At 37.6% G+C, this 24,953-nt stretch overlaps 3 protein-coding genes across 4 annotated transcripts; 1 reads left to right on the top strand and 2 right to left on the bottom strand.

The window, feature by feature from the left end:
- Window positions 1-408: 408 nt before the first annotated feature.
- Window positions 409-3,559, bottom strand: LOC9315067 (protein kinase PINOID 2). 2 transcript variants are annotated; one of them, XM_021030107.1, is made up of 3 exons: window positions 2,576-3,559; window positions 1,588-2,138; window positions 409-1,062 (listed from the first exon to the last, which is right to left on the bottom strand). In XM_021030107.1, exons 1-3 carry the CDS (start codon window positions 3,148-3,150, stop codon window positions 599-601), a joined length of 1,590 nt encoding a protein of 529 aa, XP_020885766.1. In that variant the 5' UTR covers window positions 3,151-3,559; the 3' UTR covers window positions 409-598. The 2 variants fall into 2 exon arrangements, with proteins under 2 accessions (XP_020885766.1, XP_020885767.1); XM_021030108.1 differs by having other exon boundaries at window positions 1,588-2,126; window positions 2,576-3,557.
- A 9,000-nt stretch (window positions 3,560-12,559) lies between these two features.
- On the top strand, window positions 12,560-14,169 carry LOC110229251. Its single transcript, XM_021028997.1, has 4 exons — window positions 12,560-12,923; window positions 13,007-13,134; window positions 13,205-13,762; window positions 13,831-14,169. Exons 1-4 carry the CDS (start codon window positions 12,560-12,562, stop codon window positions 14,167-14,169), a joined length of 1,389 nt encoding a protein of 462 aa, XP_020884656.1.
- Window positions 14,170-23,306: 9,137 nt separating this feature from the next.
- On the bottom strand, window positions 23,307-24,283 carry LOC9315066. The gene is made up of 3 exons (XM_002878953.2): window positions 24,149-24,283; window positions 23,611-24,042; window positions 23,307-23,516 (listed from the first exon to the last, which is right to left on the bottom strand). Exons 1-3 carry the CDS (start codon window positions 24,207-24,209, stop codon window positions 23,506-23,508), a joined length of 504 nt encoding a protein of 167 aa, XP_002878999.2. The 5' UTR covers window positions 24,210-24,283; the 3' UTR covers window positions 23,307-23,505.
- Between the last annotated feature and the right edge of the window lie 670 nt (window positions 24,284-24,953).

The following is a 24,953-nucleotide window of genomic DNA, read 5'->3' as shown; positions in this document are numbered from 1 at the left end:
TATTATACAAGATATACGATTGATTATTAAGTAAAGTGATAAAATTAGTTACTAATTATTTGAAATAAATATAACACATTGTATAAGTTAAACAATTACTTATTTTTAAAATTATTTGAGCATATTTTGATTACAATATTTTGATGGTAGCTTGTAATACGTTTATGGTAAAATAATTTGTTTTAATCAACCACAAATGAGATTTAATAATAAAGGGCAAATTAATGGTCAGTGCATGCATTTGTATTATCAACTTAAAAGTTTGATTTTTATTTTGACTTGTTAATTGATATATAGACGCAATGATTTTGCAACATAATTCTATTGTAGTATCAGAGTAATGGCACAAACGCGCGAGTTTCTATTTTTCTGTATGGACTTATCTAAATATTTTGAAAAGCCAAAAAGTAGAAACAATTGATAATCACATGATAGTGATATAGCACAAATGATATATTTTTCACCTAATCATTTACATTTTTAAGTCCATAATAATCGCAAGGACCTCAAAATCAAATGAAACTACACGTCGAAATGACTAGTAAATAATGCCATGTCATTAAAAAAAAAAGTTAATTTGTTGGAATATAACCTAAAGTTAAAAATAATCAAAATGATTAGCCACATGGTAAGGCTCATCTCTTTCCTTCCTACTCATCATAAACCTTGGTGGCAGATAATAATTGACGCTGCGATTATCACCTTTAGTCTTGTGACTAGTCTCTTCTTTAGGAACCCAAGGTGGCTTTATCGACCTGATTAGTGCCCAATTAACACCTTCAAAAAACTCATGTCTTTTGATCTCAATAGAGCCTTTGAGACTCCCTAACCTCTTCTTAGGGTTCTTCACCAGTAATTTTATAATAAGATCTTGAGCGTTCACCATATCTTCGTACTCTTTAGGGCTATTCACTATAACCTTTGGGAATGTCAAGGGTGCTTTTAGAATGTTGACTAACGTTTTCTCATTGTTTTCGCCTTTAAACGGTGTCCTACCAAATATCATCTCGTATAGAAATATCCCGTAAGTCCACCAATCTACTGCACTCCCATGTCCTTGCCCTGACAACCCAACAACACTAACTTGTTAGCAAAATGGAGCTAATGTTTGGCTGAACTCAGAACAACTCATTCAAATAGAATGGATAAAAACTCATTCAAATAGTTTCACTACAAAAACTCATTCAAATAGAATGGATAAAAAACAGTTTCATTGCCTCTAGGCAATCACCATTTGAGATAAGTTTTATTAATGTATTTTGAATAAAATGAGGAAATTTAACATAATTATTCAGTAGTATAGTTTAGATGGGTTAGAAAATTAGCTTTCAACTTCATCTTTTTTTTAGGTTTTTTTTTTTTTAAATGGAGAGGATCGATAACATCCATAGATTTTGGAAAAATTTCAAGATTTCAGGAATTTTTTTGGAGCAAACGGATTATTACTAATACATTTCATGATATATACTTCTTCTTTAGCTATAACGATCAATTTTATTTACTTTTATAAAATGTTCCATATTTTATTATTTGTTAGCTTAAAAATCATTTATTTTTCACGTAAATAATTTGAAATTAGCAAAGTACCTGAGATTACTTCCGGTGCCAAGTACTCATGTGTTCCCACAAACGACTTAGATCGTGCATTGATCGGTTCGGCGAAAATTGATGGACATCCACCAGATATGTCTCGAAGTCCATTTGAAACACGAGAACAAGATGAAGGTGATCGAGAAAATGTTCTTGAAACATCGTTACTTTTCACAGTATGGCTAGTACCAGCTGCATTTTCGTGTATTGTTGTCGTAACAACATTTTTCTTTCTTCTTCTGCTGGAAGTTGGAGAGAAGCAGGAGATGACAGGGTTTAACGGAGTTGCCGTGCATGAAGGTGTAGAGCATTTACGGCGGATGCTGATGTCTTCATCGTCTCCTTGATGGCCGCGGTCACGGTCGTTGTCGTTGAGGAGTTGCGGAACGACGTCGCATTTGAAGGAGAGATCGAAATCTGAGAGCATTACGTGACCATCTTCTCTAATTAACACGTTCTCTGGCTTTAGGTCTCTATACACAATTCCCATCATGTGGAGGTACTCTAAGGCCACCAGAGTTTCAGCTGCGTAAAACCTGCCACAGTATCTTGATTTATTAAGCATTTGGTAATTAGTTATTAGATATGCTAAGCTATACTTACATCAGTATTTGTTACTAGTAGGAAGAAATATTGGTTTATTTTTGTAACCGAAGATATTTCAATCATGAATTTTTCTAAAAACACTAAGGTGGAAAAAATGATAAAATTCACATCGTTTTAAAATAATACAATTTTCATAAATTAATTCTACAACACGGAAATTATTTATAACTAATAAGAAAATTTAGTTTCAAAATATTAAAAGCTGTGGTTCACATTTAAAACAAAACACTAAATGCAAAAGTAAACAAACAATTAGAACATGAGATTGATTACATATTGGCTAATTTGAGTCAATCCAATAAAGCTGTTACCAAAAAAAAAAAAAAAAAAAAAAAGAACATGAGATTGATTAATCATGCATGGTTAAAAGAAAGGGCACCTTGTGGAGGAGATAGTGAAACGTTTAGACGGTTGGCGGAGGCGGGCGGCGTAGAGATCACCGCCGGGACAATACTCCATGACAAGAAACGAGTAATGAGAAGCCTCAAAAGCTGCATACAAAGTAGGGCAAAAAGGATGATCAAGCATCCCTAGAATCTTCTTCTCCATCTCCGCCCTTCCAAGCTTTTTCTTCACCGCCACAGCTTCCTTATCCACAACTTTCATAGCATAAAACGCCGTCTCGGGACTTCCACGTATTTGACAAAGGTACACACTTCCGATGTCACCACTTCCCAACCTCTTTAAAAGCCGAAAATGTTCTAACCCGACCGCACGGCCGCAGCACCGACGGAGCCTGGCCATAGCTTCCCATGCGACTTGGTTGGCTTTGTGAGGCTTTGATTGGTTGTAATTGTTGAGGCCATTGTTACTTAGATGAGATATGGAGCTACAACTAGGGCTAGCCGTGAAAGAGCTGCTCAACCAACTCGTGCGCCGGCTCGAGTCCGGTCCGGCGGTGGAGCTCTCATAATCGGACTCATTATCTTTGTAAAAGATACTAGAGTTAGCCATTAGATACGTTTCAAGGGCAAGACAATAACTGTCTTGTCTTCACTATTTATCCATATTCTTCACATAAATCTCTTTTTCACTTTTGTCTTTTTATTTATTTTTATTTTGACATTTTTTAAATTTTTTGTAGTGAAGTTAAAACCATGCGTGAAGATAAACAATTTAGATCCAAGTGCGGATACAAACATAAAGGACAATTGATGAGATGCACATGTCAGGCATGCTCCGCCAAGCTGACACCACCACTATCCTTTGTTTACTCAAAAGTTATAAATATTTGAACAATAAAATCCTATGCCAGCTTTACCTTTAGGTATCATAATAATCCGATGACCCAAAGATGGTCAAATCCCTATTCAGTATTTATATATGAGTAAAATTACAATGAATAACTTAAGAAAATCCCCAATAATACGAGATTGCAAAGAAAGGCTAAATAGAAAATAATGAAATGCAATTTCATGAGGATTTAAAAAAACGTTTTAGGAGCATCTTGGATTTAGTAAATTGGGATGATTTGTTTCTTTTGGAGAATATCTCCTTATTGAATTGGATTTTTTTTTAAAAGTAAAAAGTACCAAAATTTGTCCTATATTATTCTAAAAACTATTTAAAATTAAGGGCTATTAACTTATCAATTATGCCTACCAAAAAAAAAAAACTTATCAATTATATATTAAAAAGAAAAAACAAATCTCGAATCATAAGAAAACTGGGATTTTGTAATTCAATTATACAAAAATTATCTTCTAATTGAAAACTAATTTCTGATACATGTCATATGTTAGTTTAATGATAAGTTAATAGCCCTTAATTTTCAATAATTTTTAATTTTGATATATTCAATTTTGTTGGGTTTTACTTAAATTACATTTTATAGGATTACACACTATTATAATATTAAATTTATCTTTACATATGAATTTAAATTTTTTAATAAAATAAGAAGAGAGAAAAAAAATCAGAAGTCCATAGGTTCTCATCAGCAGAACATGTAATCATATAATGGATCATGGTTATTAGTGTAAATTTGGTTTAGTACATATTACACGAGTTTATATGGTTGGGCATGGGGGATACTCTTTAAGTTTTGGGATACCACTTACGTGATCCGATAGTTACGGACTAAAAGAACCCGGAATAAACACCCATAAATGAAATGATATATATTTTTTCACAAAATTATTCTCATAAAATATTAGTTTCATTACACTTTTCTTTATCGTACAATAAATGATATTATAACTTTTTTACGTAATAAAGATATATATACAAAATTTTCTAGGTTTTATTTTCTGTTTAGATATACAAAATCATTATTTTCATAATATATTAAGACTTTTTTAAAAATATAATAATTGTTTTATGTGTTTTTCCTACATTCTAAGTCATAGGATAATAATAAGCAAATTCAAATTATTTTATTTAAGAATTTTAAATTACAAATATATAAAGAAATTTTGAATAACATATAATTGTTTAATTAAAACCAACGTTGATAAGGATAGAATAAAAACCAACGTGTCTTTTTATCGTTGACCGGTGATTTCTTTTACAACCATTCATTGTTGGTTAAATTACGACTTAATTTTGGATGTGTAATTTTGGTATGAGAATTGCATAGGATTAGATCTGTTTGCTTAGTAGTAATGATTTGTTAATTAAGATTAATGATATGATGATTGTTTTAGTTATATAGGATGATTGTGTTAATGTCATTAAGATGATAAGTTATTGTATGTGTTATATGAAAAAGTGGAATTATCATCTTTCAAGATGATGAAAAGTGGAAGTACAGTGGAACATTGGAAAAGTGGAACAGTGGAAAAATGAAAAATAGTCTACATTGAATTGACGGGTTCTTTGTAGCTCAATAATAGACTGACGAGTCCAGTGGAATTAGATAGGTTCAAAGGTCAGGGGAGATGATCGAATCTGGTATTGATGTGGAGATCTTGCTAAGGGCGAGAATGAGTTTTGTGTTATAGTTTACATAATGGTGCAGACTATAAGAGTGTAGTGTCTTTTTCTATGTGATTGTTGATTTGTGTGTAAAGGTAGTTTCATGTATCGTATTTCCAGTGGACGGAAAGGATCCTCTCACTCAGTAATTCTTTACTCACCCCTTTTTATCCTTTTTCTCCAGGTTAGGGTGAAAATTGTGAGTAGTCGCGCAAATCCGTCTCTCTTGTGGTGTATTTCGGGAACCTCGGATTTATTTTACTTTACCGTTATTTTCTTATATTTTTAAACTTGTTTTTATTTACGTATGAGAAAAAGTTTTCGACTATATTTAAGTTTATTTTTAAGACAAGTTTATATTGAGTTTTTAGTAAAAGAAATGATTCCCGGAAAAGTATGACATAAGAAATTAAGAAATTGGAATAGAGGAAAAGATAAGTAAGGTGAACGCACGCCGTCTCAATGTTAGGGAGACGGGCGTCACAAAAACCCTCCTAACTTGCCTATTTTTGTAACTATACCCTTTATCTCCGAAAAATGCATATTAATCCTACGAAATCCAAAATAATACGCAATGTAACCCTTATTCGCTACCGTCAAGTTCGTAAAATTTGGACAAATAGTATATCAAATCGAAACCATCGTGATTCAACTCTACATTTAGAATTTTATACAACTAATGTACGTGACTGGAAAAACATTTACAATATCTGTATAAGGGTTATATTACACATTATTTTGAATTTCGTATAATTAATCTGTATTTTTCGGAGATGAAGAGTAAAGTTGCAAAAATAGACGAGGTGGAAGGTTTTTTTTTGCACAAAACCCCTTCTAAAAAACATAACCGCACCCTGCTTCATCCCCTAAACTAAAAGTACTTTTTTTTTTTTTTTTTTTTTTAAAACTAAAAATACATTCTCACCAAAAATCGAATGTAATTGCTGATGCTCTATGTAGAGTACAATTTTGATATATATGTACGTAACAAAAAAATGTAATGATAATAATTCGTGAACATAAAGTAGACTGAAACTTAGAAACAAAGTATTGTAGCTTTTCTCTATCAAAAGTTTTGTAGAAACAGCTTGATTCGATGAGTATAGAAAATTTAACAACAAAGTGTAGATGTGACCTTGGTTTGAGGTAATGGAGGGAGGTTAAAGGCGATCGTCCATTTAAGCAGGTTACAGCACTATCTTCTTCTCGTTTTTTATTTATTTTAGATTTCATAATTCTTAATTTGAAAGAGGAAGAGAGAGAGAGAAGAATAGATACTGCATCTTGCAGGGGTTGGGAATATGAATACCAGCTCAGGAGAAACGCCGTCTAACTTGGTTTTTATCTAGTGTAGGTATGTCATGTTAAATAAAATAAGAAGACACGTGTTATCTTTAAAACATCTGAAAATGGTGTCATGAAATTCTTTGGATAGTGTCACTTCCTTTGTATATTATTAGACAAATTGTAATAAACTTAGTTACAAACGACAATACACAAAAGAAAAAAAGAAAAAAAAGAAAAAAAAAATGTTAGTCACACAAATTTCTCGTTTTGACGTTTTATGTTTTCGGTACCATTTTGGTTGTTTTTTTGGAGTTAGTCATTGTTGTTTACTGTTCATGTATTAGAAATATCCCACAAAGTTGCAACATTTATTTTTTCTTTGAATATAATTTAACATTACATTCAAAACAAAACAACAAAAATTATCCCACAAAATTTATATATTTGAGCAATGTGTTCCTTAAAAATGTATGGCAATCTTCCAATTTTGGATGTGAGTTAATGATAGTAGTTGTAAGTTCTCGAGAGAAAACGAAGAAGAAGAAAGTTTGTTATTCAACTTGAAAGATTCTCTTACATGATACTCTCTTTATATAGTAGAGAGTTTTGGTTTGATTCCGGTTTACACAAACCGGTCATACAGACTAATATCCTCCCTTAAGATGAGCCGTATATAGAAAGAAGACTCATCTTGCCAATAAGAGAGTTGAAAAGAGTAGGATACAAAGGTTTGGTTAAGACGTCTGCAATCTGGTCTGTTGTTACCACATGTAAAGTCTTCAGCATCCCTTGTTCAATCCTATCTCTTGTGATATGACAATCATTTTCAACATGCTTTGTGCGCTCATGAAACACAGCATTATTGGCTATGTGGATAGCTTCAGTAGAATCACAAAACAGAGGTACATGCTTTGTTTGTGGTACCTGAAACTCTGCAAGTAATTTCACCAACCAGGCTATTTCTTTACTCCCCATTGCCATTGCCATGTATTCAGACTCAGCAGAAGAACTAGAGGATACATCTTGCTTTCTAGACTTCCAAGAAATCAGAGAATTACAAAGAAACATGCAATACCCTGATGTAGATCTTCTGGAGTCAACACAGTTATTCCAATCTGCATCAGTATAGGCCTTGAGACACAAATCAGACTTGGAAGAATAGAACAAACCCAATCCAATAGTGCCTTTCATGTAGTGAAGGACCTTATATGCTGCTTTCAGATGTGAAGCTTTAGGAGATGATGAAAACTGACATAGCGTGTTGACTGCAAAGGTAATGTCAGGTCTAGTAATAGTCAAGTACATCAACTTCCTAATTAGTCTTCGATATGTTTCAGGATTTTCAATTTCTGGTTCATCACTATGTTGTGACAGCTTCAGACTTGGTTCCATCGGAATAGTTGATGGTCTGCAGCCTAACAAACGAGTTTCCTCTAGTAAATTCAATGTATACTTCCTCTAACACACTGAAAATCCTTCTTTGGTTCTAGCAATTTCCAGGCCTAAAAAATACTTCAGAGGACCTAAATCTCTTAATTTGAAAGCCTTTGCTAGATCATTCTTCAATACCTCTATAGTAGCATCATTATTTCCCGCAATAAAAATGTCATCGACGTAAACAAGTAAAGCAATGTAGTCATTACCTGTTATACGCGTGAATAGAGTATGATCTGCATGAGATTTCTTGAATCCAAGATTCACCAAAGTGGAGCTAAACTTCAAATACCATTGCCTTGAGGCTTGCTTCAACCCATATAAAGATTTCTGTAACTTCAAGACTGCATTATCTGGTAAAACTCCTCCCTGTTTCATAGAGTATTTGGAGGTAAGCTCATGTAGATTTCCTCATTTAAATCTCCATTGAGAAATGAATTTGAAATGTCCAGTTGGTGTAAACTCCACTCCTTGATGGCTGCAAGAGATAATAGAGTCTTGACTGTTGTCATTTTGGCCACTAGAGAAAAAGTATCACCATAATCTAGACCTTCCTTTTGAGTATAACCTTTAGCAACTAATCTTGCCTTGAACCTCTCCAATGTACCATCAGCATTGAGTTTTACTTTAAAAACCCATTTACAACCGATTGGTTTCTTTCCATCAGGTAATGAGCAAACTGTCCAAGTATTAGTAGCTTCTAGAGCATCAATTTCAATTTCCATTGCATCAATCCATTCTTGAATCTTTTTAGCCTGAGCATAAGTATAAGGCTCCAGATATTTGTTTACAGCACAAATATATGAAGTGAACTCTTCTGACAACTGAGCATAATTGATATAAGCAGAAATAGGATACCTCACATCCTTTTGCACATCTGGAACTGCATTACAATAATAATCCTGAAGATGACCAGGCGGTTTAGATTGCCTTTTTGTAGGAACTTCAGAAACTGCAGGAACATGTGTAGATGTAGAAGCTTCACTATGTTCAATGACTATTTGCTCTGTTGAAATGAAAATATCTTGAAGAACCTCTTTATTATCTGCAAAAGGAAACATAGTTTCATAGAAAACGACATGCCTTGATATATGAATTTTATTAGTCTCCAAATCAAGTAACTTGTAGCCTTTGTAACCAGAAGGGTACCCAAGAAAAACACATGCCTGTGCTCTTGGTGCAAACTTGTGTCGTTGTTGAGGACTTGTGGATTCATAGCACAAGCAACCAAAGACCTTTAAAACAGAATAATCTGGTGGTTTTGAATGAAGCAGCTCAAATGGTGACTTATTAGACAGAAGAGCAGTTGGCAGCCTGGTTATCAGAAAAACTGCAGATAGAATGCAATCTCCCCAGAAATCCAAAGGAACACAAGCTTGAAACATCAAAGCCCTAGCCACATTCAGTATGTGTTGATGCTTCCTCTCAACTACTGAGTTCTGTTGTGGTGTTTCAGGGCAAGAATGGTAAGAAATGATACCTTTGGTTCTTATAACTCTTCAAAATGCAACTCAGGGGCATTATCTGATCTTACTGCTTTCACTGGAGTACCATATTGAGTCTCAACCATCTTTAAGAAACCCGGAAATATCTGCAAAACTTCATTCTTTGTTTTCATCAAATAAACCCATGTAGCCCGACTGTAATCATCCACTATTGTCAGAAAGTATCGATATCCTTCAATAGTAGGAGTTCCAAACGGTCCCCATGTGTCAATATGAACTAAATCAAACTTCTGACTAGCCATATTATTCTGAGAAGGAAAAGAGAGATGTTTCTGCTTGGCCTTTTGGCAAATTGAACAGTGAGCTGACTCATCTTTATTCCTTTTTCGTAAACCAAGTACATCATATAGAACATCAATTTTCTCATAAGAGGGATGTCCTAATCTACTGTGCCATAGAGTATTATCAACTACAGCATTGCAATACTGGTTTTCTTTAACATTGGGAAAACTATCTACACTAGAACATTCATCAGAACTAGTGTCTAAGACATATAATCCTCCAATTTGTTTACCGTTTCCAATCTTCTGCTCCTTGATAGGATCTTGAATCACACAGCAATCCTCATCAAAATATACTCTAGACTTCATATCTTTTGTCAACTGACAGACACTTAACAAATTCAGTCTAAATTCTGGGATATACAACACATTTTTCAATGTGATATAAGCATTCAATTTAATCACCCCAACTCCAGCAATCTTAACATTTGATCCAGTAGGTAAGGTTACTTCACTAGACAAACCATTAGATAGGCTTTTAAACAAATCTCTGTTATAAGAAACATGATGAGTTGCACCACTATCTATGATCCATGTATTCAATGTTAATACTTTCTTAGAGGATGTCAAGACACAAAGTAACCAGAGAGTAGAGGGTGAAAAAGAGATACCAGTAAAAGCTGAAGCATTTGAGTCACTTGTACTTGCAACAGAGGCAATAGTAATAGGCAGTCCTGGAGTCTGAAGTTGTGTGCTGAAATAAGCAATCACGTCCTGAATCTGACTCTTTGACATACTGCCTACCAATTCTGCAATCCCATCAGGTCCAATACCTTTTGATGTTGTTACTTTACCATCAGTCAAAGCAAGATTTGCAACAACAGGCTTGGTTTTCTCTGGTGAAGTGATTGTTTTCTGTTTATGCTTGAAGCCAATAGGGTAACCATGTATCTTGTAACAAGTATCAGCAGTGTGTCCAGTGTATCCACAATGAGAACTGTGGATGTAGGATTCACACTCGATTGTCTTTAAGTATTTCAGTGGAGAAAAACTCTTGTAAAATCAGAAAATGAATATGAGAATTCGAAAGGGAAATTAACCAAGAAAAGAAGTAAAGAAATTTGATAAGAATGAAGTACAAAATGCCTTGCGAAAGTAATGAAGAGAGAAAGTTTATTGTATTGCTTAGAAGTAATGAGTAAAAAGTTTTCTTTTCTCTCAAACACATGCGTTTGAGGTTGTTTTTTTAGAGAAAACATGATCAATGCGGTCATTTACTACTCATAATCGCATTGATCTGCATTAATCATGTATGTTACAACTTGACCGAAATGGCTTGAATTTGAACTATCTTGGGCTTTGCATGGATCTTCCGAACTCTTTCTTGCTGACTCCGAACTCCCGCGTTTTGACGCTACCGCGAGCCTCGGACAATATTCTCCTCGCTTCGGCCTTTCTCTATGCGAACTGTCTGTCGAATAAGAGCGAATTCCATACTGGCAAGGATCGAGCTCTTTTACTAGACTGAACCGAACTCCCGACTGGTTAAGCTCGATTCTTATAATAAAATGTCTTTAATTCTAAGAGGATTATTATGTAATAATGACGTGGACAGATCCAAGTGAATCCTACCAAAAATGTGTGGGAGTGCTCGGCTTGGAAGACTTAAGTAAATAGTAATTAATGAATTGAGATCTTTAACACTTTGGAATTACTCCATGTTTTACGCTATTACGCTGATCTCGGATAATCAAGTGATTTGATATCCCTGACAACCGTCATCATTAATTTCTTAATTTTATATTAATACTGCGGGGAAAACCGTCCCACTTCCCAATATTCTCGAGGCGGTCTTCCATCATACTTTAGGGTTCTAAGAGGTAATATTACTTTTCCTTCTTATCTTCTTTACCTAGAAAAATTTCATTCTCATTACAGAGGTTGTTGTTTTCTTTCGGTAAAAAAAAAAAAAAAAACTTTCGTAAAATGTCGAACCTCCCTTCTGAATTTCGCGAATATGAGGCTGATGACCTCGAAGCTCTCATGGGCGAGGGCACCGATCCTCATACCCAAACTGGAGGCGAGTTTGATCTTCACCCTCAGAGTCAATCGACCGTTGATTCTCTCAACGATCTCCGTCGCTTGTGCCACATTCCCCCCCCCCCCGAAGTGGAGATGGTGGTCCCGGAGCCTTACGAGTCTCCAGAGTCGGGGCGAGAGGGTTATTGATGCGCCTATGAAATTTATTTCAAAGGGTGCGGCTTGTTCCTTCCTCTTCCTGAGATACTTCTTACCTACCTCAACCATCTGGGAATTGCCTTCTCTCAGATGTCGCCCAACATGCTCCGGTAACTTATGTGTGTACCTTCACTGTTGCGCGGAGGCGGGCTATTCGTTGGGCCTTAGCGAGCTCTTGGAATTATTCCAGGCTCGCGAATCCCGAACTTCTGGGTATTATGCCCTTTATCCGATCGCAGACCGGAACCTTATTGATGGCCTGCCTTTAAAAGACAACGCTTGGAAGAAGTTTTGGTTCTTCTTCCGTATAAATAGTTTTACCGTTCAGAGTTCTTCTGAACTCCTCCAAACTCACCGGTCATCGAATTTGGGTAGAAACTAGGACTTAAATAAATAAGTTTCCCAGGCTATTTCAAACTACGTTAACACTTTCTCGTTTTTCCGCAAGTTCCCAAATTCGGCCAGTTCCCTCTGTTGACTTCCTCAACTTTTACAAGGCCGTCCTCGGGAGGACAGTTACTTGGAATTCTTTTACTTTGGAGAGAATTCACGGTGCCGAACTTTCTGTCAGAATGGGCCTTACTCATCCCGTCGACCCTCCTCCTGCTGAGATTGATCTCTCGAGTTTGAATGCCCGAGATAGGAGAAGGATCAGAGAAGCAGACAAGAAGGTCAAAGATCAGATCTCTCAGATTGGGAAAAACAAGAAAAACGCATCCTCCATCGGGGACGACAAAGTCTACCGGAAAACTCTCCTAGTTGATGACGGGTCCCTTGAAGGTTCAAAGTCAATGGCGGTCCCCAGCAGCAGACATCATGGTCGCTGCCACTGCTGAAGAAGGAGGTCCCTTAGATGGCTCCTCTCTTATGAAGAAGAGGAAGGCTGAGGGTCCTGAACCCCCGCTTCAGGGAAGGTCCAAGAGCACGAGGAAAGCCGAAGCCATTTCTTCAAGTCTTCCAATTCCTGAATCTGCTGACATTCAGGGTAGAAATCCTGATTCAGGAATTGTTTTGAGAGAGCCGCTGAGTTCAGTGATGCTACCCCCTAGGCGTCCTCGAGGTAACACCTCTAGAGCTCGATCATCTCCGAGCTCAGGACTTGTTTCCAGAGCTTCATCTTTGTCAGGTAATCCTCAATTAACCTTTTGATACTAGAGATTAACTAATTTTTTAAGGAATTCCATATTCATACGAATATCTTTACTTTAGATAAAGAGAAGATTGGAAACATCTTTAGATGTTTCCACACTCGCTCTGAGAAGAAACTTCTGTCTTTTGGGCACTGGAGGGATGACATCAAGAAGATATATATTAGTCATTCATTCCACTCTTCTCAGGTTTGACTGTTTGAATCTGTAAATATTTGATTTTGATTCTCCCTTTTCTTATCGCATCTCATTTTATCAGGCAACCCTGAATGTTAACAGCATCATCAACCATTACGAAGAGGAGCTCACCAAGGTTTCCAAGAGAGCTGCTATTGCCGAAGGAGAGATTGAGAAATTCCAATCTTCCAACCAGCTTACGAAGGAGATGACTGGTCTCGACTCGGCTCGTCAGAAAGAAATCGAGCAAATCGAAAGATATGGCGAGGAGACGAGGAAGAATTTCGCTGAGATAGAGCAAAAGCTAAAAACTGCTCTTGCTGACCAAAACTTCGCAAAGGGTGAGATCGAGCTTCTGAAAACAGAGCTTAGCAAGGTCAAAACAGTTGCTGAGGAGTTCAAGCAAAAAAATGAGTCTCTTTCCAAACTGAAAGATCAGGATGTTCGCAAGATATCTCATGATGCTCGGAAAGAGGTTAAAGGAACTGGGCAAAAATTCCTTCTTGCCGTGCAAGAATTTACCTCTACAGATAAAGCTTGGAACAAACTTAACTCCGAACGTGATGAGATGAAGAGCAATCTCGATCTGATCAAGGAGATAGAAGAAGGAAAAATTGACTTGGCTAATGAAAAGGAGACAGTTGGCGCTGAGCTCGCTGAGACTGAATTAAGCTAGCTACTGCTCCTCGGCCATATTTAGATTTGCAGCAATTTGCCTCTGAGTTCGCTGATTCCCCTCCACTGACCGAACCTAATACCGGTTTGTCTTTGGACGAGATGATGTTAACTGGTTCCCCTAGTGCTCATTTTAATGAGTTCGGAACCAACGTTGACAAAATTTCTTTGGAAAAAACTCAGGAGCTCTCTGGTCAAGATCCTGCTATTTCCTCGCTTATGGAAGATGACTTTAGATCAAGGAGCAAAACTCCTCAGGACGCTAGCTCGCTTAACCCTAAGGTGGTTCTCACAACTCAAGATGCTGCCGTCGGGGGTGTTCCTATCTCAAGCCAAGTAGGAGATAGAGGCGGTTCGCCTATGAATGAATAATGGTGATTGTACTCACCTTTTATGGGGAATGTCCCTTTAATTTTAAGACAAAAAACTTGCTTTGTTGGCCATGGGGCCGTTTATTACTCTTTGAGATTTTTGCCCAAAGGGGCTTTTAGTACTGTTTTGAATAATTTGCCCAAGGGGGTTCTTAATTAAAATTTCTTTAGAAAGAAACATTTAATTTTGGTGGAAACCTGGAGGGTTTGCAAAGTCCTCCTAACCGAAATGGTTTTGAATTATAGGAGAGATAGACTGATCAGACCTACTTGCCTTTTTTAAAGAAAAAACATTAGAATTTTTCTTCGGTCTCTCGGTTGCAAGGTTAGAGCTCGGCTTACAAGAACACTCGTGATACTTCGAAATGTGTTCTATTAGAAAAATCTTAGTGAGAACTGTTTGCTTTTCTTGAAAAGGACAAAAAAGGTTTAATACCATTTATTAACTGCCCTTGAATTTCACGTTCGAAATTCAGTTCGCCTACTAGGTGTTAAGTGATACTTGAATAACCTATGTTTTGTAGGTCTTGTTTGTGCATGTACACAAAAATCGAAAGGTCGTAACTGTCAGATCAATAGATTGACGTTTAACTTCCTTTTTCAATAAATACTCAAGTGAGTAATCTGATATATTTTTCCTATATAAGGAGAGTAGGATTTTGGGAATTTCCTAATAAACCTTTTCTTCACAAGGAACTTTGCAGTTCTCTTTTTCTTGTTTTTGATGGCCTCTCCCCAAGGCGAACCTTCTGATCCTAATCCACCACGATTCCCTTCAAGCGAATCTCTTTTCCTGACGGGGGATGGATTCACTCCACAAGGGGTGGCTATTCCTTGTTTTCTTTCTTCCATGTCTAAGGAAGAACAGATCGAGTGCCATAAATTCATGGAGCAGATTTGAACCCGGTACCAATTGTTTCAAGGTTTTACTTGATAGATTTATAATGCATCTGTTCTTTGCAGATCACCGAAAGGTACGTTTTCCTCTGCTCCGAAAGGCAACGCCTCGGAAAGAAACGCTGTAACCTCGAGGACCGGATTGCTAGAACCGAAAGGAAGATCCGACGTTTGGAGTGGGACGTTCACAACTGGGAGAGGAGGGGATTTGACTCTATCGCTTGTATTCCCGGCTGTCTTCGAGAACACATCAGGTTTCTGAAGAAGCATTGAGATATCTATCAAAGGAGCCTCGAACCTGACGAACGCGTAAATGGTTCGTTGTCCGATGACGTTCTTTCTGCGAACCCTCCTTCTTCTTAATTGTTTATTATTTTGTAACATTCTATTGGGCTCTTTAGGGAATATAATTAGCAATTAACTCGCTTACATTTTCCACGAAGATAGTAATTTCAGATTTTGGGAAATCGTCAATTGATCCTCTTAAATGTGATTGAGTGTATTTCGAATATAAAGTAGGTGTAGCTTATTATTGAATTTAATCAACAATAATTCTACAAAAATGTTCAAGGAAGGTAATTCTCCAGAGAATCCCTCCGACTCGAAAAGATAAGCGATGATCTTCCGGAAACGTCAGACATCGAGCTTATAAAAACGGAAGTAACCGGCAAACCAGAAGAGTCACGCCCATTAGGGTGGGAAACCAGCATTCAGGTTCCAAATGTGTTAATCGAGAAAATATCAGCTCAAGATCGTGTCAAGGCTAAAGAGTTTATTAACAAGGTATTGTTCAACCTAGTAACTTGACTCCTTTTGTTGTTTGTTAAACAAAGCGTTTTGTTTTCTCAGCTTATTACTCAGCAAAAAGAGCTCGAAGATGAGAAAAAAGAGATTAGAAAAAAGAGAATGGAACTAGAGAAGCGTCGCCTCGATATTGCTCGCGAGCTTCATCGCCTCGAAGCCCATCCCTCAGATTGGATCGAGATAGGCCTATAGGAGTACGGAAATATGCCAGGTTGTATCCTGAGCATCGTTGACCTCGCAGGCTAAGGAGCAGAGCTATTCCGTAATCCAAGACCCTTCTAGATCTGGTTTTTGCTTTAGCTAAAAAATATTTCTTCATACATTGTTCGCAACGTACTTTAATATTTATGCTAAAAGATCGAGCTTTATTAAAAACAAGACTCCATGATTGGAGTAATATTTTTATTTTTATAGCTAGACTCGTGTTGAGCGAGCTGCCTACGTACCCAAAATAGGATCAAGTCAAATCGTAGTTCGATATGTTTGCTTTAGCAATAGAACTTTTTCAAGTTGATGATGTTACAAGGCCTTTGAACGGGATTTCCGTCAAGGTCTTTTAAACGGTATACACCATTTCGGATTTTTTCTGTGATTTGATAAGGTCCTTCCCAGTTAATACTGAGTTTTCCAGCTCCTTCTTCTTTCGTGTTATCGAACACTCGCCTTAAAACAAAGTCTCCTACATTTAAAGGTCTGTTTTTTTAACTTTGAGTTATAGTATCGAACGGTCAACTGTTGATAGTTCTGAAGTCGAATAAGGGATTGGTCTCGCCTATCATCAATCGTATCGAGAACGTCTTCTAATAATTTAGAATTCAGTTCTTCGTTAAGTGGACCTCCGCTACGGCGTAAACCAGGAACATTCAGCTCGGCTGGGACTACTGCTTCCATCCCATATACTAATGAGAATGAAGTTTCTCCCGTTTCTTGTCTCGGGGTTGTTCGATATGCCCACAACATAGGTTGCAGCTCGTCGTACCAACCACCTTTTCGAGCATTCAAACGTTTCTTAAGATTGCTGAGAATGGTTTTATTGGAAGCTTCCGCTTGCCCATTTCCTTGAGGATACCTCGGCGTTGAATAGCTAAGTTTTATCCCCCAAGAGGAACAAAAATCTTCATATTTATTTGAAATGAACTGTGGACCATTGTCTGTTACAATTTCGTAAAGAACTCCATGGCGACAAATAATGTGTTTCCACAAGAATGTCTTTACCACAGAATCTTGTATATTTACGTAAGCTTCAGCTTCGATCCATTTGGAAAAATAGTCCGTTAGAACTAATAAGTATTGGACGCCTCACATTGAGCGATGCATCGGGCCAACTATATCCATTGACCACCTCATGAAAGGGTATGGAGCAGATATAGATGATAGAAATTCAGATGGCTGGTGAATGAGAGGAGCGTGCATCTGACACTTTTTACACCGTTTGGCGTAATCGATGCAATCAGAAATCATAGTTGGCCAGAAATATCCTAACCGTTTGATTTTGAAAGTCATTGCTCGTCCCGAATAATGACTACCGCAAAGCCCTTCGTGGACCTCGCTTGTCACTATTTCAACTTTGGGCCCGAAAATACATAAAAGATAAGGATCACTTACGCCTCGCTTGTACAATGACTCTTTAATTATACAATACTTAGCGCTGATGATTCTTAATTTGCGAGCTTGCCATTTGTTCGATGGTAGTTCTCCATTAAGAATGAAATTTTTGATGGGTACCCTCCAGTCAGCCCCCCAATCATTAGCGGAAATATTATCTTTAAGTATAAACTTCCTTGGTTCCGGCTCGGAAGGAATATCAGGATCATTTATCAGAACTTCTTTATTATTTGCGATATCCGGAAGTGACTGTTCAGCTCGAGATGGTTCTTTAATGGGAACCTCTTGATCTTTTAGTTTTCTTCTCGGCTTTGTTTTAGGAAGTTCTGTTTGTGGATTAAGCTCGTCATCTTGAGACTTTGCTCGAGATCTAGTGACAACAAGCGAACTGTTCTTGTTGTCGGTATTTAATTATGGAGTTTCGATATGCTCGACCTCCAAATTATCATCGTTTTCTGTTTCTTCATCCAAAATACTTCGTGAAGAAATGCATTCAACTGGAATCACTCGCTTGAGTTCGGGATCTGAGGTAGAAGCTAGGGCGGCTAAAGCGTCTGCCGAAGTGTTCTCGCCTCGAGGTATTCGAACTAATTCGAATTCTTTGAATCTTCCAGCTAACTTTTTGACGGCCGAAAGGTCGTTGGACCTCTTTAATGTTTTTTGGCGAAGGCATCTTGAGGAAAGCATTAATCTGATTGGGATTTGCTTCTATTCCTCTTTTCGTGACTTTGTATCCTAGGAATTCTCCGGAAGGAACACCAAAAGAACATTTAGCTGGATTTAGTTTCATTCCGAATTCATTCAGAATTTTGAAACATTGCTCAAGATGAGTGATGTGCTCGGATTTCTTAAGAGATTTCACGAGCATATCATCGATATAGACTTCCATCGTTTGGCCCAAATGTTCTGCGAACATTTTGTTAACTAAACGCTGGTATGTTGCTCCGACATTTTTCAGACCGAATGGCATAACTTTGTAACAGTAGATTCTTCTATATGTTATGAAGGACGTTTTCTCTTCGTCTTCGGGATTCATCATGATCTAATTATATCTAGAAAATACATCCATAAATGACAAGAGTTCGTTTCCGGCTGTTGATTCTACAAGCCGATCAATATAAGGGAGAGGAAAGCTGTTTTTCGGACATGCTTTGTTAGTGTCAGTGAAATTGACACATACTCTCCACTTCCCATTCTTCTTTTTGACTACCACGCGGTTTGCTAACCAGTCCGGGTATTTTACTTCTCTAATAAAACCAATTTTCAAAAGCTTATCAACTTCGTCATTGACCGCTTGAGCTCGGTCAGGACCCAGTTTTCTTCTTTTTTGCCTTATTGGTTTAAAACTGGGATCGACGTTTAATTCATGGGTAATGATACTTTTGTCGATTCCGGGCATATCTTTCGCCGACCAGGCGAAAGTACGTTTATTTTCTTTTAGAAATATTACCAATTGATCTTTGATTTCTGAATCTAAAGTAGTGATGATCTTTACTTTTCGATCTGGAAATTCGGAATCAATTTCAACTTCTGTGGTAACTTCATTCGAACTGAGACCACTTGGGTAACGCAAAATGCTTTTCTGCTTAGCGTTTATCATTAATTGCTATTTGAGCTTTAAGCGATGTCCCATGAGGTAGCAAGAACGCGACGTTTCCTGATCTCCTCGAATGGTTCCGATTCCTCCGGGATTTGGAAATTTCTTCACACATTGGTGGTAAGTTGAAGGTACAACCTTCATTTGGTATATCCACGGAGTTCCGAGAATTATGTTGTAAGCGGCCGGTCGGTCGAAAACAATAAATTCTATAATTTTTGGAACCCATGCGGCGAGCACTCGTAGTTTTATGTTTCCTAAGGACATAGATGTGTCACTCGTGAAAGCTACTAATGGTGCCGGCGGACCGATAATGTCGGCTTTACTGATTCCCATTCTTTGAAAAGTGCTTAGAAATATGAGATCTACCGAGCTTCTAGTATCAATTAGACACCTTGTCACTTCGAAGTTCGCAACATCTAAGGTTATCACAAGAGCATCGTCATGAGGCCCTGTTACTCCTTGGGCATCCGAATTGTCGAAAGAGATAGAAGGTATTTGTTCATTTGACTGAAAACCCATAGCAGTTTGAGTTGCTGCTGATTTTTTATGCTTTTTGATTTATCTGATCGAATCTCGGCATAATTTGGATCCTCCCATTATAACATCGATCCTTTTCTTAGGAGTGTTCGGAGTTCCAGGCCCATTGGGCTTATGTTTCTTTTCAGGAGGATTAGAAACTTCGGATTCTTCTTTTTCTTTGTGATAAAAATCAACAAATTCCTCCATATTGAAATTAGCGAGCTCTCCAGCTGCCCACAGCTCGGTGAGGTGCTTTTTGAGTATGCTGCAATCTTTGGTGGAGTGCCCGTTTACTTTGTGAAAAACGCAATAGGCACTTTCATCTCTAACCCAAGAATTAGGAGGATTGTATCTTCCTCTGCTTGGGAAGGGTTTCCCTACAGCATTAGTAGCAGGATTAACTCCGAACCTTTTTTGATCTTTAGGTTCGAACTTTTTCGTCGGATTAGCAATGACTAATTTAGCTGGACGATGCTTCTTAGCGAGACTAAGTTTTTCTTCCTCTGCCTCCATCCAATTGTTAGCTCGGAATAGAGCATCCTGGATGGTGCTTGGACGATTGACAATGAGTTTTTCCCGAAATCGGGATTCGTACCAGAGTCCATTCCGTAAAGCGGATAGGGCAGCAACATGCTATACCCCAGGAATTTTGGCTATTACTTCTTTAAATTTAGCGATATATTTGCGAAGTGGTTCATTCTGACCTTGGGTTAGACTCCAAAGATCTGCATCAGAAGTTGCCTTTTCCATGAACATGGAATATTGTTTTAGGAATACAGAGGATAATTCCTTAAAACTATCAATAGTTTCTGGTTCTAATTGGGTGAACCAGAGCAGTGCCGGTCCGGAAAGATTCTTGGAAAATAGTTTGCAAAATCCGGCATCTTCCTCGCCTGGTTCTTGATCAATTGTGTCTACGGCGATCTGAAAAGCGGCGAGGTGATTTTTAGGACCTCCTTTACCATCATAAGTTGGTAACTTAAGCTTTCGAGAATCTTTGATCCGAAGGTTCGAGATGCTCGAGGTAAAGGGTGTTCGACAAGTTTCTTCGATTACTCGATCGATCTCAGACGCCGAACTGGTCGCCTGATGAAATTTTGACTTCATTTCATTAAGCTCTTGACGAACTTTGATGAAATCATCTGATAGGGTGACATCAGGATCTTCCATAAGGAATCCGTCGTCAATAGAAAGATTTCCCTGACCCTGGGAAATTTCTTCCTCGGTTGGGTTAATCCCATCTCCTGCGGCTGCCGGATTGCTAATACTAGCTGGCTGGCCTACTGGAGGAGTTTGAGTAACCCCGGGCCTGTTTTGTGCGGGAGTCGCGAATAGCCTGCGCTGATGCGTTGTTGTTCGCGTTGAGGACAAATTATCTAAACGGCTTGAAACAACGTTCTGCGCGTTTGAAAAATTTGTCTGGGTGGTTTGGACACTCGTTAAGGTTTGCTCGATTGAGTTCAACCTTTCACTAAGAGTGGTGTTGGCACCAACAAGTGTACCCATCTGACTGATCAGATCGGTGGTTGTCTGAGTAAGCAAGGCAATTGCATCGCTCAATGCTTGCTGATCAGCCATAGTTTCTTGGTTGGGAAAAAAGGATTAAAGAGTTTTGTGGTAGAGTCCCCACAGGCGGCGCCAAAATGTGGATGTAGGATTCACACTCGATTGTCTTTAAGTATTTTAGTGGAGAAAAACTCTTGTAAAATCAGAAAATGAATATGAGAATTCGAAAGAGAAATTAACCAAGAAAAGAAGTAAAGAAATTTGATAAGAATGAAGTACAAAATGCCTTAAGAAAGTAATGAAGAGAGAAAGTTTATTGTATTGCTTAGAACTAATGAGTAAAAAAGTTTCTTTTCTCTCAAACACATGCGTTTGAGGTTGTTTTTATACAGAAAACATGATCAATGCGGTCATTTACTACTCATAATCGCATTGATCCGCATTAATAATGTAGGTTACAACTTGACCGAAACGGCTTGAATTTGAACTATCTTGGGCTTCGCATGGATCTTCCGAACTCTTTCTTGCTGACTCCGAACTCCCGCGTTTTGACGCTGCCGCGAGCCTCGAACAATATTCTCCTTGCTTCGGCCTTTCTCTATACGAACTGTCTGTCGAATAAAAGCGAACCCCATACTGGCAAAGATCGAGCTCTTTTACTAGACTGAACCGAACTCCCGACTGGTTAAGCTCGATTTTTATAATAAAATGTCTTTAATTCTAAGAAGATTATTATGTAATAATGACGTGGACAGATCCAAGTGGATCCTACTGAAAATGTGTGGGATCCGACCCCAACAAGAACATTGAATTTTTGGTTTTGAATTAGCCGGATAAGATCGAGTAGCATTCACCGCAAACTGATCATTCTGAGTGGCTGAAACAAGAAATGTGGAAGCATTGGTTGGTACTGTAACTATGTTGCGCTGACTGTGATCCTAATCCAAGAGGTTGTAAATCTCTGCCAAATCTGGTATTGTTTTCTTTATCAGACTCCGAATTGTTGAGTAAGATTCATTCAAACCTGACAGAAACTAAACAATCTTTGCATGTTCAGAGACCAAGGCAGTAGCATTGCAGCATTTGTAGTTCTTACATGTGTTAACACAGCTAGCACCATCCAAATCATCCCACAAAGTCTTTAACGCAGTATAGTAATCAGCAAGACTCAGTGTACCTTGTTGCAAACTCCAAATCTGCTAAGTCAAATGGTAAGATCTTGGCAAATTTGTTATATGAAATCTTGTATCCAAATCCTTCCGTATCTCAGCAGCATCATTAAACCTCAGTTTGCTCTTGTAAATTTTTTTTCGTGACAGAGTTCAAGATCCAAGACTTAACCATACTGTTAAATCTTGACCAAACTCTAAAACTGAGATCGGATTCAGGAGGTCTAGGTAAGCTTCCATCAACAAATACGATCTTATTCTTAGCATCTAACGCAATAAACATCGCTATTTTCCAAGACAAAAAGTTAGATCCATCCAATACCTCAGAGACGAGAGTGTTTCCAGGACAGTCACCATTTGTAAGCGCAAAAGATGAGTAGTGAGCATCCGTGAAATCGAATTGCGGCATCGGATAGATCGACGGTGGTCTTGTAACGAAATTTGGTTGAATCGGAGGTGAAATCGGTGGAATTGGTGAAGATGGAACGCGATCTGGTGTTTTATCAGCTGAATTCTTAGTCGATCTTCTTGTGCGACGCCGGAATTTCTCCACGGAAACCATTGCAAGATCAGAAACTTGATTAGAGCTGAAGAAACGGAGAGAAACGAAGAAATTTAGGTCGGATCTGATGAATTTTGAGATTCATCGCTCTGATACCATGATAGTAGTTGCAAGTTCTCGAGAGAAAACAAGGAAGAAGAAGAAAGTTTGTTATTCAACTTGAAAGATTCTGTTACATGATACTCTCTTTATATAGTAGAGAGTTTAGGTTTGATTCCGGTTTACACAAACCGGTCATATAGACTAATAGTTAAGTCTATACTTACTAATACATTGTTATTGTAGGAGCTTGACAATAGCTGTCGGAGATACGTACTTATGTTAATGTACTCATAAAGCAAAACAATAGAGTAGATCAAAAGAGTAGATTTGGCTTCCGCAGTTTTAAAATCTAGAGATGGTATATATAATGAAAACAAAAAACTCGTTAGCAATCCATGTACCATGTATCTTGATTGTTATTGTACTTGTTTATCTAGCTAGGTCTCATTTGAAGCCTTAATTGTTTTAATCACGTGCTTGCAACAATTTGTAGTTACATTAATTTGCACGAGTTTCAACTTGGTACACATTTCAAGTCAACGTAAGAAAGCGTCATGCATGTTAGAAAGTAGAAACACTTGTTGTAAGGTACAATTAAAACAAGAGATTCTTCATAAGCTCTTCCTCATCCATTTAGACGCCACCTAGAGATCAGAAAAAGGAAAAGATATCAATTCAAAAGTTCGAAATCTATAGAATAACATTCTAAAAGAAGAAAGAGAATATATATTGACTCACCATAATCTCTTGTTGTCTTGCATTTGAAGCATTCAGCCCTGCTTGCGTAGTTATGAACCCCACAACCGACCCTAGGACAAAACCAATCGCCAGTTTTCCATCCGGGAGGACAAGCTGTGCCATCATTCCCGTAAGCAACCATTTGAGCACCGTAGTACTGTTCCGTATACTCGACTTTAACCATTCCACATCGGTAGCAACTTGTTCGGCTTGCGTAATTGTGGCTCCCACAATTCAATGCACCACAATACCAATCACCAGCCATAACTTCGGTCCTGTTGTACAAGTACGTTGACACATCTACCCCTCCAAATTTGGGGTATCCGCATTTTTGGCATGACTCTCTTTTTTTGAAGTTTGCGTGTTGACACGCACCACATAGCCAATCTCCTCCGGTCCAACTCATCTTTCTCTTTATGTATCTCTTACCACCTGAAACGTTAACTAGTAGCGTTCAGGCAACTTACTAGATCTAAATTTTAGGTGTGAAAAAAAACCTTATGAAGGAGCTAAAATTTAAGGAAAAAAACGAGCGAACCTGAGAAGACAAGAGACTGGTGAGCGAAAGGAATTGGTGAAGTTTTTAGTTTGAGGAACATGGCATTTTATAGGCTTTAATGATCAGAGAATGTATACTTAGATAGATTCTGATTCCATCAACTTTCTTTGCAACATGAGGATATAGTAAATGAAATACAACTAAAGATATGAATTTCGGACAAACAAGCCTTGTTGTAAGAAGACTTCAAGACAAGTAGATTAATTTGAATGATGTACATTATAATTTTCAAAGGGTGCAAATACATTCTTTGGATCATCTAAGACCTTTTTGTGTTTGTGTGACACCATGTTTTGTCTTGTGATGGTTTTACGAAAATAATCTTAATATCAACGTTCAAACATTACGGTGAAGTAGACATCCGATACCGATTAATGTAAAAGTTGAAACTGTTTCATGTGAAGGAGAAAAAAGTCATCAAGGATCATTAGGAAGGAAATAACGAGAGCGTCCTTGAGGGCTTAAAGTGATTCTCAATTGCATTATTGTAGGTATAAAAGAGAAGAGGATGATGAAGGGTATTATTCTCTTGTGTTGCCCCCCAATAACCATTTGTTCCAATTCTGTCCTTCATTCATGTTCCTTCACACCTAGCTCGTTGATGGATTTCGAAATCTTTCATATTATCCGTTTCGTTTCTATTATCTTGTAATGGAATACAAATAGTACACTATATATAATTTATAAAGTTATGTGTGGATATGGGAAAATGTCAAAACAACTTACCAATCATATTAAAACATATGTTCATTCAATAATTAACTAATAATTTTGTGTTAGATGT

This window comes from Arabidopsis lyrata (genome assembly GCF_000004255.2).
Source record: "Arabidopsis lyrata subsp. lyrata unplaced genomic scaffold ARALYscaffold_4, whole genome shotgun sequence".
Lineage (NCBI taxonomy): Eukaryota > Viridiplantae > Streptophyta > Magnoliopsida > Brassicales > Brassicaceae > Arabidopsis > Arabidopsis lyrata.
The sequence above is the reverse complement of the archived record's forward strand: the minus strand, read 5'-3'. Positions and strand labels throughout refer to the sequence as shown.

What these genes read in the sequence shown, in the direction of transcription:
- LOC110229251 (XM_021028997.1), top strand. Translation starts at nt 12,560, where the DNA reads ATGACGGGTCCCTTGAAGGTTCAAAGTCAATGGCGGTCCCCAGCAGCA. An exon ending in CAGAGCTTCATCTTTGTCAG is followed by an intron (nt 12,924 to 13,006) that starts GTAATCCTCAAT and finishes TCTTTACTTTAG; the next exon opens with ATAAAGAGAAGATTGGAAAC. An exon ending in ATTCATTCCACTCTTCTCAG is followed by an intron (nt 13,135 to 13,204) that starts GTTTGACTGTTT and finishes TCATTTTATCAG; the next exon opens with GCAACCCTGAATGTTAACAG.
- LOC9315067 (XM_021030107.1), bottom strand. Translation starts at nt 3,150, where the DNA reads ATGGCTAACTCTAGTATCTTTTACAAAGATAATGAGTCCGATTATGAG. An exon ending in TTCACTATCTCCTCCACAAG is followed by an intron (nt 2,139 to 2,575) that starts GTGCCCTTTCTT and finishes TAATAAATCAAG; the next exon opens with ATACTGTGGCAGGTTTTACG. An exon ending in GGCACCGGAAGTAATCTCAG is followed by an intron (nt 1,063 to 1,587) that starts GTACTTTGCTAA and finishes TTGGGTTGTCAG; the next exon opens with GGCAAGGACATGGGAGTGCA.
- LOC9315066 (XM_002878953.2), bottom strand. Translation starts at nt 24,209, where the DNA reads ATGTTCCTCAAACTAAAAACTTCACCAATTCCTTTCGCTCACCAGTCT. An exon ending in CCAGTCTCTTGTCTTCTCAG is followed by an intron (nt 24,043 to 24,148) that starts GTTCGCTCGTTT and finishes TTAACGTTTCAG; the next exon opens with GTGGTAAGAGATACATAAAG.